The sequence below is a fragment of the Manis pentadactyla genome, chromosome 12 (assembly GCF_030020395.1).
Source record: "Manis pentadactyla isolate mManPen7 chromosome 12, mManPen7.hap1, whole genome shotgun sequence".
NCBI classification, from domain to species: domain Eukaryota; kingdom Metazoa; phylum Chordata; class Mammalia; order Pholidota; family Manidae; genus Manis; species Manis pentadactyla.
Window position 1 is genome coordinate 108,490,432 of NC_080030.1, and position 18,762 is coordinate 108,509,193.

Here is an 18,762-nt window from a genome sequence, read left to right on the forward strand (position 1 = left end):
TAATAAGCAACAAAAGGACGTACATGTTCTCTGTGCCACTGAGTAATTCAGAAATCTTGGGTTTGTTGAACAGAATATCAATTTCTCAGAACAAAAGCTAGCTGATGTTCTTTTTGGACAGATGATTTGAGCTTATATCTGATCACATATCTTTTTGGAGGTATATTATATTTCAGAAAATCTAAACACTGCATCAGAATGCCAACTTCCCCTGCCAAATCATCATTTAATGATTTCTACAAAGATGGCTCAAAGACCAGGCATTTCTATCTGCAGGCAATTCGTAAGTGCTCCTAACCAGTGTCAGGCCTGCCGCACTTCTGGAGACGGGCCAGCCACCCGTCCTCCCTGTCTTTATTCTTTAGCACCATGAATGAGGTGCCCTTCCAAGGGGTATCTGAGACAGCTGTCCTGGAATGTTCTCTGGGTGGGCAGAAGTGACGGAAAGGGTTTGAGAGCTGTTGGGCAAAGGCAACTAAAAGTCACTGCTAAGTTACAGAGTAAACAAGCCACAACAGGGACATACCTTCTCAGAGTGCTTGAACTGCCTCCAGAAGCTATCATACATTCTTTTGGTAACCTTTTCAGGAGTGCAAACAACAGTTTTGATATAAACTTTAAAGCTACGATCCAAAAGCTGGTTAATTTCACCATAGTCATAGTCATCATATCTGTTAAAAGACATAGTGAGAATTATTGTATCTTTAGTGTATATCTGTTGTTCTTATGAAATATGGACATCAACAATAATGCTGTGTTCTTCTCTTTGTGCAGGCAGCTGTCCCCCCAAATAAACAGCTTTACAATGTTTAATTGGGGGGCCGGTAGGGGGGAGTGTGAGCATAAAGAGGTAAGGAGCAGAGTAGCTAAGGAGACGAACAGGAAGTTTTCCGTGCCCAAGCAACCGTACGTATTGACAACCATGAGTCAGCCTGCACACTGAGGAACAAATTCTAGAAAGAGTTTGAGTGCTGCTGGAATAAAGAAATTCACAAGTTAATCAGACAATTTACCACTGATACTATTACATGATATAGAAATAAACTGTAATACACTTGTGCAAATAAAAATAATTAGAATCATTTTTCTCATGTTTCCAGGAGTTTCTGGGGTCAGATGAGAAAAAAATCGGGCAGGAGGGCTGTCCCAGAGGGAAGGATGGTCTACAGATGGCCACAGGTACCAGTGTTCGCCCCACTGGGCGATGGTTTCCAGAATGCTCCGCAAAGAGCCTGACACTCGTCTGCGGTGGAAGAGAGCAAAGCTGGTCCTACAGCCACTCAGGTGGCTGAAGTCAGCAGTCTGGCCACTGATAAAATGAGCAGCAAGAGCAGGCCTGACTTCACAGCTAAAATAATCAGAAAACACTGTAGCATTAAGTCTGTGTGGGTACATCAGGAGGTGGCGTATGGTGGCGGCATTTCCTATGTGACGCTGTATGTGGCTGAGCACCTCCCAGGACGCGACAGCTGTGCTCCGGTGCAGCATCACGGGAGCAGGTGCTCTTCAGAAGCAGCCGAGGGTGGCCAGGAAGGCACTGTAATGGTGCTAAGGTCCAAGAAGGCAGAACCACGAGCGCGTCAGGAGGTAGCCGACACCAGAGCTGTGCGGTGCAAACCCTGCCGCGTTCCCCCTCTGCCCTGGTCCAGCTGGCTTGCCCTCCCCTCCCTGGAGGCGTCTGTCAAGTCCCTAACTCTCGCTCCTGCCCAGCTAGGGGAGGAAACGATCCTGCCGTGAAATGGTTCTGAAGCATAACGAGCATAGATAGCGATGAGCTCCTGGAGCGGGCATGGTTTCCAATGTACGTATACGTGTGTCTGTGTGTGTTCCAAACAGCTGAGGGAAAAATGACCGAGTATAAGAAACCAAACTAACCTTATTCCGAACATGCAGTGAATATAGTTCCAAATAGCCCGTCTGAGCATCGAGGTATCGACATCTCTGTGCATCGCCATCGTATTGTAAGTGAGGTTGTAAGCAATGTGGAACTTCTCGTCGATCAGCTGTCCCACATCTGGATAAAGGCGATTGACCAGAGAGTAACCGTGGTCTTCCCAGCAATAGTCCTGAGTACAGAACAGGACAGACGTGAAGAATCAACGAGCAGCCAGACAGAGTCCTGTTTGACGGCTGGGCAGCGTGGGGAGATGCCTGGCAGTGGGAGTCCGCTGCCTTCCGGCACCCCGGCACCCCAGTCTGTTTTCAGTTTCTATACTGCCAGGAGAATCTTTCCTCCCCACACACAGTCCTCTCGCTCCCAGCTTGCTTTCTCTGTCTCCCCACCTCGAGTCCTTCTCCTCTTCCACTGCTGCAGCTATTTAAATGGTCCTCAAATTTTGTGAATTTTTAACTCAACACTCATTCCGTTTCCTCCTGTCCCCCTCTGACTCTTGGTCCTATTAACTGTGTCTCCTTGTTAGTTTTCCTACATTAAATCTCCCTGCTTCCTTTATCTTCATCTAGACAAAACTTAAGCACCCCCTCCTACTTCTATGTTCCCATATTTATTTTCCTAAAATACCTCACTGATACTATGCCATCACTCTAGGTAAAACCTACAAACCTCACCAATTTAAAACTAACTTCCCACTGATCAGACGTAGGAATCCTTTACCTGAAGCTCTTAACAAGGCCAGCCAGTTTCCTCATGACCCCTCCCCCCGTCCCTCGGCCTAAGCTCTTTACTGTCTACAGGCTCCTCTGGTTTCGGTGCCCTGCTTTTGGACCACTGAAATCTCCCAGATCCTAATCTCCCTCCATAAAATTTCCAGCTCATATGATCTCTTCAAGTTCTAGTCTTATTTCATGGCACAATTTCCATCATGTAGAAATATTTTGTCCCCTAATATCTTAGTTCTTTGAGCAAAGAAACAAAATATTATAGTCCTTAAATATTTTCATAATTCTGGTAAGACAGTCATTAATTAACACTGGCTTCTCACAATAATTGGGAAAGTTGGGAATAACAATTCATCTGAATTAAATATATACCTAAATTATTTCTACAATAGATATTTAAGAAATACATTTAAACTACAGTACATTTCTAGTGATGGATTAAAAAGTCTACAAAACCAGAGCACAGAGTATTTGCTAATTGATGATCCTCCACTTTTATTCTGTAACTAGAAGACACAGTTACTGTTGCTCATGAGATATGCTTGCAAAGCACCGGGCACGGTGCCTTCCGCCAGCGGAAACAGAAGCCTGGTATTCTGAAGGACCCCCCGGTCTCTAAATTTCCGTGGACTCAATATATACAGAATTACACTGGGGTAGTTCTGTGTATTTTAAAGTTAATGATTTTGGAGCTGAAGAAACTGGGTCTACAAACAGTTCTACTCCATACATCACTAATTTTATTCACTCAGAGATCGATGTTAAACAATCTTGTAGTATTCATATGAATCCTCTCAAGGTTTAAATTTGAAACCCTCAACAATTCCCACTGCTTCAAATAACATTCAGTTCATATTTTAAAGGGAACGGGAATGTGATGTCATTATTTTCTGTTTTCCAAACACACACCCAAATTAAAAAGAAAACCAGGAGTGTCCTCTCCCTAGGAGTAATCTGAACACATCTTTCCACCTCTATCTCTGCCCCTCCCCCTTCCACCCCTCCCCCTCTATCTCACCCCTTCCCTCACCCCTCCCTCTCACCCCCTCCCCCTCTATCTCACCCCCCTCCCTGTCTCACCCTCTCGCCCTCTGCTCACACACACACACGTGCTTGAGATGCTGAGGACATTTCTCGGCACTCAGGCCTAGTGTGCATGAGGGTGGAAACTGCCTCACTTCATTATTTATCGTTTAGTTATATTATGAACTTTAGGTTCCCAGATGGTGCACAAAACCTCACTTAACCACTACTGTAATTTTGTTTTATGGGTGAATGTGTTTTGAATTTGAGCAGCTGATATTTGAGCTCTACGAATGCGATAAATGCACCTAAGGGAACTGCCTGTACACAAAGTTAATTTTTTCTGCAACACCTTACATTTCTCAAATCCAAGTGGCTGGCTCTTATTTTAAGTCAGACTGAGATATTCCTAACTGACCATGTGCATACAAGTTACAATTTTACCTGGACTCGAAATGTTGGAACATGCATCCCGTGTCTAGAGAAATCCTTATAACCGTAACTAGTATCCTCAAAGTGACGAGATACATCTCTTGCTGGTGTAACTTCTTCATCATCTGAAATAATGGGGGGAAAAAAAAGCCACTAAAAGCTTTTCAAAAACAGGGTACTAGTTAAAATTAATTTTACCGATAACAAGTAAAAGCAGGATAACCTGTCTCTGACTCTGAATAACCAGTATCAACTAAAGTGAAATCTTAAACTATAAATAGCGTACTTACCAGTAAAGGGAATGTAATAAAAGTAGACTTTGTTATATTGAATTTTCTATGCTTTTCATTCCGCTCTTTCCTAGACTCCCTCCCCACCTGGGCCCCACTCCAGTGTGCAGACAGGAGTGCTACCTGAGAGAAGGCGCCCAGGGCGCGACTGCCTCGGGATGGTCTCTATGGTAACCAGTCAGCTGCGCTCTAAGCTTCAGCGCGGGGGCCATTTCTGGCTGAGCATTAATGTCACACAGCATAGGATACGGCTGCCCTAACAGCCCAGAGGTCCTAGAAACAGTCCTAGGACGGTGAGCGAGGAGGCTCGGTGCCTCGTCAGTGTCACAATGTTTCCGGCACCGCTCTGAGCCTTTTTGGATTATCTTCATGTTCAGGAGTTGAGATGTTTCAAGTAAACAAAAACAAAAACTCTTCCTAGGAGAAAACAAGCTAACATCCAACCTTCATTTATAAAATTTGATTTTTTTTCTCTGCTACTAAGAAACTGTGCTTTTAACACACATACTTTCTCCCACTCTATTACTGTCAAAATACATTTTGAGACACATTTTTTTCCTTTAAATTACCGGGTTTATGTGTTAAATCCTGCAGCCTGCATACAGATAAAGGCCAGGCATAAAGGATTAGCGGTTGTTAATTGTGTCCTTTTCACATCAGAGTTTTAAAGCTGGCAGCAGCCCCAGGGCTTTGTGCGCCCCATTCCCTCATTTTGAGGGGAAGAACAAAGGGGTGCTCACAGGCCAAGGGACTCGCGCCCACAGAGCTCATCAGCGGTGATTTTGGTGCCAGAACCCAAATCAGATGTCCTCTCAGTTTAGTGCTGTTTTCACTGTCACCTCCTTCTCTAGGCTGCCTGCTTTGTAAGTAGGAATACCTACACAATACTCTCTCTTAAGAAGAAAACCGTATTTGGACTGACATTTTAAAGCTTTTCATTCTCTCAGTAAAAAAGCTGGGCTCTTTTCTGTAAGCAGCAGCAACTTTCTTGACTAGTAGTGACTGTTTTTACCAGAGGAGAAGACCAACATGCTCTCTCTCTTCTCTATTTCAAAGCGTGAAGCCATCTCTTCCTGGCTTGCTGCCTCCTCATCTCGACATTCCTGCAAGTGCCGCATCTTCTCCATGAGGGCTTCGACCTCGAGAAAGGGATCGCTCACCTGGGGAGAAGATACAACAACGTTACATGTCAGGTGAAGAGTGGATTTCCCACTTTTTATTTTGTTAAGTCTGTTTCATAAGAATTTTGTATCTTAACAGAACATAGAAGAAATAGATCTTAGAATTTTAACGTGCATGAATTAATCAAAAACTGAATTATTTGGCCTATTACATATACGGATAAGCAGATTTTATAATATGAGAAAAACGGTCTCAAGAACACATTCTAATATTTTTACTGTATAAATTAGTAATAATGCCATTATTGTCATTGCTCAGTTTTAATTTAAAGCAGAACTGAGTATCTTAAGTTAACTTCTACTTAATCAGTTAAGTCAGATATGCAAAGTATAAGTAGTTTTGTACCAGCTGACTGCATTGGGCATACTGTCAACATATGCCTATCACCTTTCAGTTACAGGAATCAGCTCTACCCAATCTGCCAGTTAAAAATGTCCTTACAGGACCAGAGTTGTCCACCCAACCTCTGCAAATGGGGCTGGCAGCTGTCACTTGCTGGTCTGACTACAGCAGACACCCATGTGGAGCGACAGGTCTGGCACATGAGGACTGAGGACTGGTCAAGCACTTCATACTTCCCTACCCTGCGGCACCCTTACTGTGAAAGCAGGGTCAAATCTATGGAATTTATAGCTTATAAAATGCATGAAGTAAGAAGTCTTAAAACTTTAAATAGCAATGTTCAAATACAAAATTAGTATTGCTTATGATACGAATTTCTTTTGCTAGGAGTGTTCTTCTTTCCCCTACTCTTCCATTTTTCCCTGGCTGACTCCTTTTGGTCCTCCAGGTCAGCTTACATGCTGCCTCCAATCTCACTGCCCTGATTATTCTCACACAGCACCCTGCTCTTTCCTTCAGAGCACAAGGAAGTTTGTAACTGTTATTGCATGACACCGGTTTAATGCCTGCCTTCCTCAGACCAAACTTTGTAAGGTCAAGGGCCTGTTTAATTTACAAGTATATATTCAGAGCTGAGCGCAGTGCCTGGCACATAGTAGACACTGAAGAAATACTTGTGGCAGAATGACTGTCAGGATAACTCTACAAAAGAGACAAGTAGCCTATACTTCCTGTGCTTTATATTTTCATATGATCCTAAGAGTCACACCAAAATACCCTGTACTAAGCACCTTCTGGAAATATCGTGATGGAAAGTGTGTCTGTGATGTATTGAAGATTCTCCTGATGTATACATCTGTACAGTTACTCCTCACACTGGGTCAGCAGCCAACTTACACTGTCCCTCGTTACGTTATTTATCCATTTCCCTCTAATAAATAACCCCAATTTTAAGTATTCTTAGGAAAGACAATTTCTGATAGGCACTGAAATAGGAGGGAAAGTAAACAAAGTGTACTTCATTTTCTCCTTGAATAACCTGTTAAAGTTGTTAGGAGTGTAAAAAAATATAAAAGCATTTTATTTTAGTATTAAAATAAGGAATGTATGAGGAATTCTTTCTGGTTTGTTTTTTACTACCTGCATCTGAGAAACTGAGTCAGACACCTGCTATGCACTTGAAGGATCAGCTTTCGGCTCACAGCCAAGTGCCACCAGGCAAGGCTGGAATGTTCCAAGCAGCCAGCGCACCCCCTGGGAGCAGGGAACCTTCTACTAGAAAGCGAAAAACTCCTATTATTTCCCTGTTATCTCACTGGAGAGCTAGACACAGTGAAGCACTTCCCTTCAGCTTTGCACTAAACTGAAGGTGGGGAAAGACGACACTCTAGCCTCAAGCATCCGGCAGCTCATAGGCCCCCCTTCTGCCGCCTCCTCCCTCTCAGCTGCGTAGATGCTCTGGCCCACACCCGGAATCAGGGGGCTCGGCAGAGGGTGCAACTGCTGGTGCTGGTCCTTGGAGGCACAGCTCGGCGAGCACCCTTCAAACGGCTTCCTTCAGGCACTAATCTCACCATACGTAAATGCTGCCTCTCACTTAGTGCCTGAGAGATGCCAAGAGCTGTACCAGGTCTGTAACCTTTCATTTAAACCTCAAATACCCACGTGTGTGACCTTTATTTAGACATGAAAGAACAGAGTCTCAGGTTAGATAACTTGCCACAAATATTTAAGTTAAAGGCAATTCAGCCTGTCCAAATCTGTTTCAAAGGAATAATACAATTGAGAGAACCTGTACAAAGTATTCAAATGGCTGCATTTTCTCTTCAGAAACAAAAAAGAAACCCCTTAAACTTTCACTACAGCAAAATAAAGAATTTTGATTTACGTACAAGAAACACAATTTCATATAGAAAACTCTATTTGTTCTGATCCATTTCAAAGGAATAACAAAACTGAGAAAATAAGCCAAATTGAAGGAATAGAGGTGAAAAACATTTTAATAAATTTGTATTCACTTTTATATATATGTGTGTGAAGTTAAACATAAAGAAGAATTTTAACAGGTGAAATTTTCAGATAAGGCTGATTAAATCTATAGATTTAAAAGATGAGGAAGCCAGCTTATTTCTTTTGTGCAAAAGAGAAGAAAAGGCTCTGGCTGGCATCCGAAGTCCCCTTGACCACGTAGGGCTGCTCTCAGGCCCCTCCTCTCGCTGTCGCAGCTGCTCAGAATGAGCTGGCTCTGATGCGGCACACGCGGATGGCTCCTTATCCTAACGCTACCAAAGTGTAACCTCCTAGAGGACCGTAGCAATTTCTGTACATCTCTTAGCACTAAGTAGTGACGGGCATTTGGAGGCAGTCAATGAGTACTTGCTGAATGAACAGGTACGGGGGGCGCCTAATATCTCCATGGATTTAACAGGGTGGCTTTTCTAAGAAGCCAAATGAAAAAATAATATGAAAGTAATTCATGTGGTTAGTCTTACAACGATCTTGTAACAAATAACAGATAATTACCGAAACATTTCCTGCAGAGTTGACATGCATCTCATCCATGCTGTGATTGCCATTTGCAATGTCACAGATGCAGTAGTTGCCAACAGAAGGAGGTCTGAACGTGTGGCCACCATCACAGTGAATCTCTGGACTGACCCCACAGCCGAACGTGAACGAGGCAAGAGAGTGATAGTGTGTGAGGAGGACTACCGCGTGGACCAGCTCCGCGAGGGACCAGCTGTGCTCTTCGGCTTTTAAAAGTCCCTGAGGGGAAAAAGGAACATATTCTTATACTGGAGTATGCTGTGGATGATTTAGTTCATCCTGGTATTTAATCTATTAAATACAAGTTTAGTCACCATAAAAAAGCTAGACTGAAATTACAATTCAAGACACACAGAATATGTAGAATTTGCTAATTTTTATGAATATGTATTCACAAATAGAGCTTAAAACAATCAGATGACGATACATTCATGATTATTTTGGTTTCCTGAAATCCTGATTTAAAGATGTAATAGAATGCATTTTGCTTAAAAAGCAGTTGTCATATTTTAGATGCTGGATTATGAACAGCACTATGTTGTTAGTTCAAACTCTCAAACCAAATATGGTAAATGTGTGTTTAAGGTGGAAGCTACTGTATAAAATATGCCTGTGTTTTCGTTATCAGGATTCCTCAAGGAATTTTTAAGACAGTGATTTAAATAATTTGACTTTGAATATTCCTAAATCATCAACTTATTTTAAAAATTATGCCCAAGGTAGAGTCTGTAATTCTTCAAAGTCTTACAAACCTATGTCCTTTCTTGCTTTATTATCAATTTTATAATCTTGTGTACTTTTGCATTACTAGAAAATACAACAGACATTGCAATAATCATATTCAAATCTTCTATCTTCCTGAAAATAAGATGCTTCAATTATGTAGCAATATCTAATATGTTCTATGAAATAGACAAGACCAAAAATATGTTGTATTTTTAAGCACTTCTACTGCATGGTTGATATGTTTAGAGAATGTCAACCTACTTTTACTCTATTATCTAGTAATTAGAAGAACCAAAAATAAGTAGTTTAAGATGGTATTTTTTAAAAATGTCCAACGAGATGCCATTTCACACCTATCAGAATGACTAAAAGGCAAAACACTGATAACACCAAATGCTGGTGAGGTTGTGGAGTCTCATCCACTGCTGGTGGGAATGCAGACTGGTTCAGTTCAGTCTGTTTGTAAGAAACACTTCCGTTTCTTACAAAGCTAAACATAGGCGTACCATATGATCCAGCAATCACACTCCTACTTACCCAGCTGAATGTAAAATTATGTCCACCAAAAGCTCTACGTATGAATGTTTGTAGCAGCTTTATTCATAACTGCCCCAAACTGGAACGTAACCAAGATACCTTTCAATAGGTGAATGGATAAATAAACTGCAGTACATCCATATCCTGGAGTATTATTCAGCAATAAAAAGAACTGAGCTGCCAAGCCATGAAAACACACAGAGAAATCTTAAACGCATGCCACAAGCAAAGAAGCCAGTCTGAAAAGGCTACATACTGTGTGATTCCAATGATATGGCGTCTGGAAAAGGCAAAACTACTGTGAAAAGATCAGTAGTTGCAGGGAAAGCAGAGAAAGGCGACGGGGGGAGCACGGGGTTCTTAGAGCAGCGGCTCTCACTGTGTGTCCTGCGGCGGTGGGTGTGTGCCGGCGCAAACCCCCGAGAACCGCACAGCACGCAGAGGGAGCCCTGACCAAGCAGCGCTGCATCAGCGTCGGGCCATCAGCCACAGCAGCTCTACCAGGCGAACGCTCGATGTCAGCGCGGGAGAGACTGTGTGTGTCGGGGGCAGAGTGCTGTGGAGAACAATATGGGAAGGCTGGGCTTTCTGCGCCATTTTTCTGTAAGCCTAAACTGCTCTAAAAAATAAAGTTCACAGTTTTTGAAATGACCGCTTAGATGTGTCACTTCCCTACTTACCTCGATGTGCTCTTTGGTGATGAGCCAAGGTCTATGGGCCAACACTCTGTTAAGTTCTCCCAGGTTCTGCAGTCTCTGAGGGGCATTCTCCAGGCCGTTCAGCCACTTGGGGTCCCCACCAACACGAAGGAAATCGTTGACGTGGAGGTTCACCAAGTAGGAGCACTGATGTCTCGCCGCAGCCTTAAGAGAAAACAACAGGATTATTCCAACTACAGTATTAAAATCGTGAAATATGAATCTTTTTTCTTTATAATGGGAAAAATACCCAATTAGGTCTTTGATTAGTATGTTTTCAAATTTTCCATTAACCACAGCAATGAAGTTTTCAAGTAGACATTTAAAAAATTCACGTACACCATAGGAAGAACCTCAGAAACATCCCAAGAACAAACAAAATATCTGATAGAGTATTTTAACTTTAGAAATTTTATTTATATACCATGTTTCAGAACTTCAGACTAAGAAGAAACTTCAATGAAGTTGCCAACTATAAAATAATGGAATATTTACAAATCATACAATTGTAGCATCATTTATGTCATCACTGTGAGCTATGTATAATAGTGAAATAGATTTTATGTTCTTTATGCTCTTATTTAAGGGAAAATAGTTCTCAAAAGTGTGTAAATAGGCTTTTTTCTGTTGTGCTAGACAGCACACTCACTGAGAATGAGGAAGAACAGATACTACCTAATGGGAGTACAGTTAGAATATTAGCATTTACCCCTGCACTTAAAGCATCAACCATCTTTTAAAAAAATTAACAAAGGAGGCAGAAAGAACATTTACAAACCATTATCCCAATGTAGTGCCGATAATGCAGGGGTAGCGGCCCATCCATCTGCAGCAGATAGTGCTGAGTTTTAAAGAAACTTTCTAGATACTGTGGGTGAAAAACCATCACTAACGTAATGTTATCCAAACGACCCAAAGCAGCAAAAGAATCTGCAAATAAAGTGTGCGTCTGTGCGTCCTCACTTCCCACCTGGAGAATCTGTAAAAGAGGACAACCATGGTCGCATAAATCATAAATCAGAGTTAAAGGAAGAAAACATGCTTGTATCTCATTTAAGTGTCATCTGGAAGCAGATTAAACTTGCCCAGAGAGAGAGGTTATAACTCTGCAAATTTAACCTAACTGGTAGCAAGTTAGAACAAACAGTCACATACTATGCAGCAGGGATAAACAACAAAGGCCGAACATTAAAGGCTACTGCTAGGCTGCTTGCAGACTTGGCCAAAATCCAGATAAAGCAGCAGACTTAGATTATCAAATTTGCAGAGCTTGCAAACAGACACTAAGGCCTTTCCTTTCAACAATGCCTTTCCTTTAACAATGTCATACAATCTAAGGGGAACAGCAAACAATCCTTTGAGAACAGCCCAAGAGCCTATAATACTTAGATTTAAAGATCCAGTGTCGCCCCGACACTAGCCTGTGGAGATGGTCAAGACCAAGTAACCCAGCTATGGGCACACCTAAACAACACCTAAATGTAAGCAGCCGGAGTCTCACTGGCCAAAAACAAGTCTTACATTTCCTTGATTAAATATGGGTGCTAGAAAAGCATCATGGAATACTAGGAATCTCTGTAACAGCTTTCTAACCCCCATAGATTCACTGCCAAAGCATGGTGATTAACTGTGATCAACTCTGCATAAAACATGTTGACCAACAGCTGTTCAGATGCCAAGATGTGGGTCATGAAAGCTTTTCCTTAAAAGCATACAGTGCACTATGTACTTTCACAAACAACATGCCTCTTTTTCTGGGATGAATCGGCTTGGTCCGTGTCCTAGTGGTCGAGGAATTCTAATTCCAAGTTCCTAGAAAAGAAAATGACACCATCTCAGCAGCAGTAAACAACACGAAATGAGGCTACAGGAATGGGAGGGAAAAACAAATAGCTGAACAGAAACAGGCTTGTTTTGGTGGCTGGTTTTCACGGCCATGTATACATACCGACTGCTCTGTTTGCACTGCAGAGCTGACAACAGCTTATAACACGACTCTGACTAAAAACAATAAAACCTGTTTCACTAAAACCAGAGTTTTGCATAAAGTTCTTGGCAGAAAGTCTAGAACAGAAAGTTCAGCACATAACAGCCAACCCAACCCCGTGGACTGTCAGTGATGCAAAATATGACCAATGTGTTTGTACATCCAACACCCAACCCAAGTATCAATTCCTGTGCATCTTAGTTAGGAAATGAAATAGCAGGAAAACCTCCACCTAGACATCTTACTGAAAGAAATGTAATTATTATTACAATTAGAAAACTAGAAAAGAATTATTATGAAAAATAAAATGTAAATATTTAAATCCACAAAAGCAAAAGTACTGCAGGGCATGTTTTCTCTGTGGTTGAGTAAAACTATTTTAGATAATTTTGTGAGTTTGTTTTTTACTTACAGGGGTCATCAACTTCACTTATACTTTAGAGAAGCTGAACTAATAAGAAATGGTTTCCTGCCTTTTGACATAGTGAGTCTAGAATCCTAGACCTGGAATCTAGAATCCTATACTTTATGTGGGTGTGGTTAACAAAAACTGATGACCTCCTATTAAGGATTCCATCTTTCCCCCCCATACAGAGTACTTAAAGAAACAAACTTAATATAATTCAACCTCATTTTTTTTTGAGCCTCATGTCCTATTAGTCTCTACAAAACCAAAAACAATTCATCCTAGAGTTTACACAACTAAATATTAACCTTTTCTTTCACAAATATTATTTCCACCCTGTCCCTACTGCCCCCAAAAGTCCCTAACAATATAAACCAGATGATTTCCTTTTAAAGAAAAAAAAAAAAAGGGCCAGGGAAGTAGACAGAGGAGGACATGTGGCAGCAATTCAAGAAATCTAGTCTAAGTGAGAGAAGACCTTTTGAGTAGAAAGGATTTTCAAACATTAAGCAGGCGGGACAAATTGAAGAGACTTTATTAGGAAAACTCAAGATTCATATTCAAAGTAGGCTATATATTTGCAACTTAATCTACAAAATAATTATGTATATTCTATAATGAAAATAATCTTGTATTGGAGATAGGTGATTTCTTACTCTGGTTCACACTTATACTGAATAAAGACAGTAATGTTCTAATAACCATACCCTTCACTAGAACAGGCACTCAATTCACTGGTCTGGTCATGTATGTGTCTCAATTTTAATATCATATACTAAATGCAAGAAAAAAACCCACATTCCTGCAATTTAATACATCATCTTGGCACAAATGTAGCCATATACATAAAATGATGACTATTCACCTAACTGAATTCAGATCCAGTTACATATATTTCAAACATAATACATATTAGGCAAAATTTTAAGGCTACAATCAATATGTACCCCTTCTGAGTTTTTTTTACTATCTTATCTAAACAAAAATGCATTTTAGGGAAACCTATTTCAAGGGATTTTTCATTTTATACCTAAGAGACACTATTCTTGGGACTTCAGTATATAAACAAGTGGCATTTCAAGTGGGGGAAAATAGGTTATTCAACAAATGATCATGATACAACTGGATAACCACTCAGAAAAAAGTGAACTTAGAGCCCTAAATCATACTGTACTCCACAATAAATAAGGGCTGTTTAATAAAAACAAAAAACATTACAATACTAGAAGAAAACACTCATGAAGTGGAGGAGTTAGGCCTAAGAATGCCACAAAACCCAGAAGTCATAAAACATAAGATTGATACATTTGATGACATAAAAGTAAAGACTTTCTTTCACATGGGAAAAATAAACAAAGTCTAAAGTAATCTTACTGGGAAATGTACTTGCAACTCAAACAAAGGGCTAAATTTCTTTAATACACAAAGACTCCCACATCAGTAAGAGAAACCCCAACTTGACAGAAAAATGAACAAAGGATGTGGACAATTCAAAGAAAAGGAAATAGAAATGGCTGAAAAATGATCAATACTCACAATAAAACTGCATTGAGACACCAATTTTCATATAAAAGACTGCTTAAAACCAAAAGGTTTGATAATAGTCTGTGCAGGAGAGGGGGTCAATGAATAGTCATTTACTGCTTATATGTTTCTGATGGGAGTGTTCTGAAGTATGAGGAAAGAGAAATATATAAGGAGTAAGGAGCATAAATGACTACAACCTTTAGGGAGGGCAATTTGCAATACTGATCAAAATTAAAGACACATACGCTTTGAGTCAACATCCTAAATGTTAACCCCTATACTCATATATGTGAAATATATGTAAAATGATAATCAATGCAACTAATAATATAAGATATAAAAAACCTAAGTGCTCATCAACTACTTCAATAGGTTTAGTATGACAATAGCCTAGAACAGTATGCAGTCCTTACAAATAATGAAGTAATTCTATATGGCTTGGCTTTAAAAGATCCCTAAGTTACACTATGTGAGGGGAAAAGAGCAAAGTGCATAATATGTATCTATTATGTTACTATGTTGTGTAAGGAGAGGGGGAAAAAAAACCCTAATGCCATTTTCAGGACTTCATCCTACAAATACATTAGGAGCATGTGGGTGATATATATGTTTTTTCTTTCTTTTTCTTTTTTAATGAGACCAGATTGATACTACATGGCCATCAAAGAGGATAAATTATATTATTTTAGTTTTGTTTCTATACCAAATACACAGTATATATATCAAACTACCATAAAACAATAGCCTTACAATTCCAATAAAGTGGCTATTAATGTTTCAGAAATGGAATATTTTCCTACATGTATGGTAAGGGTCTTATGTAATTCTCAAGTCTTTCAAAGTCCGTCCATGCAGCCGAAGTCAGTAGCAATGTCGCTGTCACTCTTCCCTCTCTTCCTTGCCTTCCTGGTTCCTTTAGCAATACATTCTTCCAGAGCGGAAAGCTCTGTGTTTTAAAACAGGATGTTAAGAAGAAGCAAACATTTTTGGCAACCAATTGTGGGCCTATTATGCTAATAATTCACACTCATTCCTTGATGAGACAACAGTCTGGCAAGGAAGCTGGGAAGAGAGGAATAGAAAAACTGAAGGATGGAAAGAAATGGAAAGGGGTTTCTGACATTCAAGACTCCAATTTCATTACAGGCAGACCTCAGAGATACTACGAGTTCAGTTCTAGACCACTGCAAAAATGTGAATATCGCAATAAAACAAGTCAAATGAATGTTTTGGCTTCCCACTGCATATCAAGATATGTTTACACCATACTGTAGTCTATTAAGGGTGCAATGGCATGTGTAAAACACAATGTACATACCTTTATTAAAAAATACTTTATTGCTAAAAAATGCCATCGTCTGAGTTTGCAGCAAGTTGTTATCATGGGTCACAGGTCACTGTAGCAAATACGATAAAAAAGTTTAAAATATTGTTGAGAATTACGAAAATGTGACACAGAGTGACAAAGTGAGCAGATGGAGCCATTGGACTCTTGGGAAAACGGCACCAACAGGCTTGCTCCGCCCAGGGCTGCCGCAAACCTTCAGTTTGTAAAAAGCGCAGTATCTGCTAGCGCAATAAAGTGAAGCGCAGTAAAACAAAGCACGCCTGTATTTTACGCAAGGACAGTTCTCGTTAAAATGATTTTACCCGGCTCACACCGGGACTACCAGCAAGCTGAAGAAATTGTGTGATGTTTGTGCCATTCCGTATAAGCAGAAAAGGAAATGGTAGGTGGGGAAAGAGAGGAAGTGAAAGAAAAGATTTGGGGGAGGGGTGGGAGATGGGACAGATTTTTAAAAATAAAGTCTTTCCCAAACAGAAAGGTAGGCTAAGACCACTATTGTGGGAAATACAGCTGCTCCAGACTCACATCAACTTATTCTGTAATTGAAGGCTACACTCAAAAGCAGTCTTCTGTTCTCTTAATGGACTAGGTACACGAGCGGGATAAAGACCGTCATGTGATCTTTTCTACTTAATCTTATGCACAAGAGAAGACAAAGAGTTGATCTGGGTGCTCTTGATGAACTGTGAGATTGCATTCCAATCTATCCTATCCTATATATATATAAATAAGGGGAAAATTTAATAAATTATATATAATACATGGTATCTGTGATACATATATATTTTATATAAATATATACAATTTGAACTCAACTACTGTAGCTCAGTCGGGATTAGTGATAGAGGAGATGGGAGGTGAATCCCGCAAGTCCAATTCTGGAGTTGTTCTTAAGTATTACTCTTCTGAGCCTCCTTAAGCGTTACTGATACCAAGGTATCAGTACATCTACCTTTTAGATACCTCTGCTATTATGCAACAGTATTCTTGGTTTCTAAAAGGTTAAAAGTTACAATTTTCTGGAAAACTCATTTTTGAAAGGCTTCTGTCCCAGTCACATGACAAATTAGACACTACTCTAGCAGGTGTTGATCAAAAAAGGCACTGCAGGTCTTCAGTGGGGTGAAGCCAAACTAAATGTATTTCATAACTTCCAAAAGGTTACTTCAGGTGTGCATTCATCTGTAGCTGTAAGAAACTGAATTACAGGCTTTGAACAAATTGTGACCAGCCCAGATTCTAGGAGTCAGAACTGCCGACAGCAAACGGCCTTGTTTAAAAAGCAGATGTAGATGCTAATCACAGCACCTACCTCACAGGCTCTTGATGAAGGTGTGGCTGGAAAAACTAGCATGGGAACTTACGGCGCTCTCCTTTCAACAATCCTCCTAGTCGGCATCTTTGAAAGGGAGAGCAACAGTCTCTGCTACCACGGCTGCAAATCTCTGACACAATGTTTCTCCGTTAGTAATACTAAGAATTAATTTTCACAAGAGGAAAATTCTTAGCAAATGTTGACAGTATCACAGAAAGACTATGTATTGTATCACTGTATGAATCAGTGTTTGTGTACTCAAAGTACGGTTCTAATCATACTTTTCAAATGTTAAAAGAACATTTATTAATTTCTATCAATAGCCTTATGGGAAAGAATGAACAACTTGCTACAAATGCAAAATGAAAGCCTTTGTTGGCTTATGGTGTCTACCTATTTGCATTAGTTGACAAGTAAAAATAATCAGATTGTTTGAATAATTTAATTTTTCTTACTGAACTTGGTGCTTTTAAAAAACTGTCCAGATATTTTAATACTGATAACCACAACACTGATATTTTGACTTTAAAAAAATTACAAAACCAGTATGTGCTTTTGGAAACACATTTCAACATGGCAAAGATAAATTGTGTAAAACCAAGTTCCCATCCCACTCTCCCTTCCTAAGGAGAATTACAGCCTATAGCTGAGTGCTAACATTTTGACATTCAAAACTTTTAGAGATGAAGAGATCTGCAACTGTTATAAAGACATATTCCTACTAAAACAAAACTACTAGTGCTTCTTTTAAAATTGTTATTAACCCCATTAGGGAATTTAGAAATAGTGAAAGTTCAGGTACCTCTTTTCCCAGTATCTGGTCTTCTATGAAATATATTCTAGAAAAATAAAAACTCATTGACTTCAACGTATTGGGTATGTAAGGCTCACTTGGGCTGGATTTGCGCCCTGCGCTTTAGTCAGGAGTTCCATTCCTGGAAAGTGTTCAGTGTAAAAGCACCAGGGAAGAAGACTGAAATTTGAAAGAGTCACGTGACGAATTATTTTGTAAAGCGAATGGCTTCCCTATAAAGCATCACTTACTGATTTATTTCCCCATGCGTTGGATGTGTTAAAAATAAAATACCACTACAAAGCTTCCTGGTTTCCTAAACACAACCCCACAGGCACTGAAATCAACATGCGGGCTAATATGCATGTCCTCGTCTTCCAGTTTACATGGCTATCCTTAAAAGATTTCAGATCTGGGCAAGAACCAGGATTCTGCACACACATACCACCAAAAATAACCGATCTTTCCAGGCACAATGACTGGGGCTCACTTGTACTCAAAATGAGAAAAGATCTGTTACTGCCTGCAAACAGAAACTGTAAATGCCAGTTCAACACTTTCACACAGTTTTCTCTCTTCGGTAAACTTTCCAAAGCAACAGTTACAACAGATTTTTTTCTTTTTTAGGTTGCTGTATTATAAATACGGAACATATTATTTACCCATGAATGTTAAAATCTAGAAACGTGTTTGGTGTTCGGCAACACTTTCATGAGAAAGCGTCTTCATTTAAGTTTATATTAATATACGTGGTACACTCGCAAGGAGGCTCCCTTTCCAAAACGTGTGTACCTAATACCAACATCGGGTCGCTGTGCTGCCAAGTGCTGCGGAGAAATTAGATTTCCTTGAACTGAGGCCATTCTTAAAACATCCCGATTTCAATCCAAATTTTAATCACTTTTCCTCCACTTGCTCCCCGGCCACCTTTGGAATAAAAGCCTTTTAAAGATTCCGATTTTAGTTAAGCTCGCATTAGTCACTTTCAAA

General features: G+C 40.1%; 1 protein-coding gene across 5 annotated transcripts in view; it reads right to left on the reverse strand.

Annotated features, from left to right (window-relative positions):
• SESN1 (sestrin 1) overlaps positions 1–18,762 on the reverse strand; it is an 80,903-nt gene that overhangs the window by 1,218 nt on the left and 60,923 nt on the right. For 2 of the 5 annotated variants that reach the window (XM_057489470.1, XM_057489471.1), the window contains exons 2-11: positions 15,117–15,262; positions 12,349–12,397; positions 12,143–12,208; positions 11,175–11,375; positions 10,379–10,561; positions 8,412–8,654; positions 5,377–5,524; positions 4,087–4,199; positions 1,876–2,066; positions 527–671 (exon numbers count right to left, since the gene is read on the reverse strand). In XM_057489470.1, the coding sequence (XP_057345453.1) occupies positions 527–671; positions 1,876–2,066; positions 4,087–4,199; positions 5,377–5,524; positions 8,412–8,654; positions 10,379–10,561; positions 11,175–11,375; positions 12,143–12,208; positions 12,349–12,397; positions 15,117–15,262 (1,485 nt within the window). Of the gene's footprint in view, positions 1–526; positions 672–1,875; positions 2,067–4,086; positions 4,200–5,376; positions 5,525–8,411; positions 8,655–10,378; positions 10,562–11,174; positions 11,376–12,142; positions 12,209–12,348; positions 12,398–15,116; positions 15,263–16,976; positions 17,273–18,762 lie in introns of those variants that run through there. The other 3 variants (XM_036902918.2, XM_036902919.2, XM_057489472.1) reach the window with 2 other exon arrangements.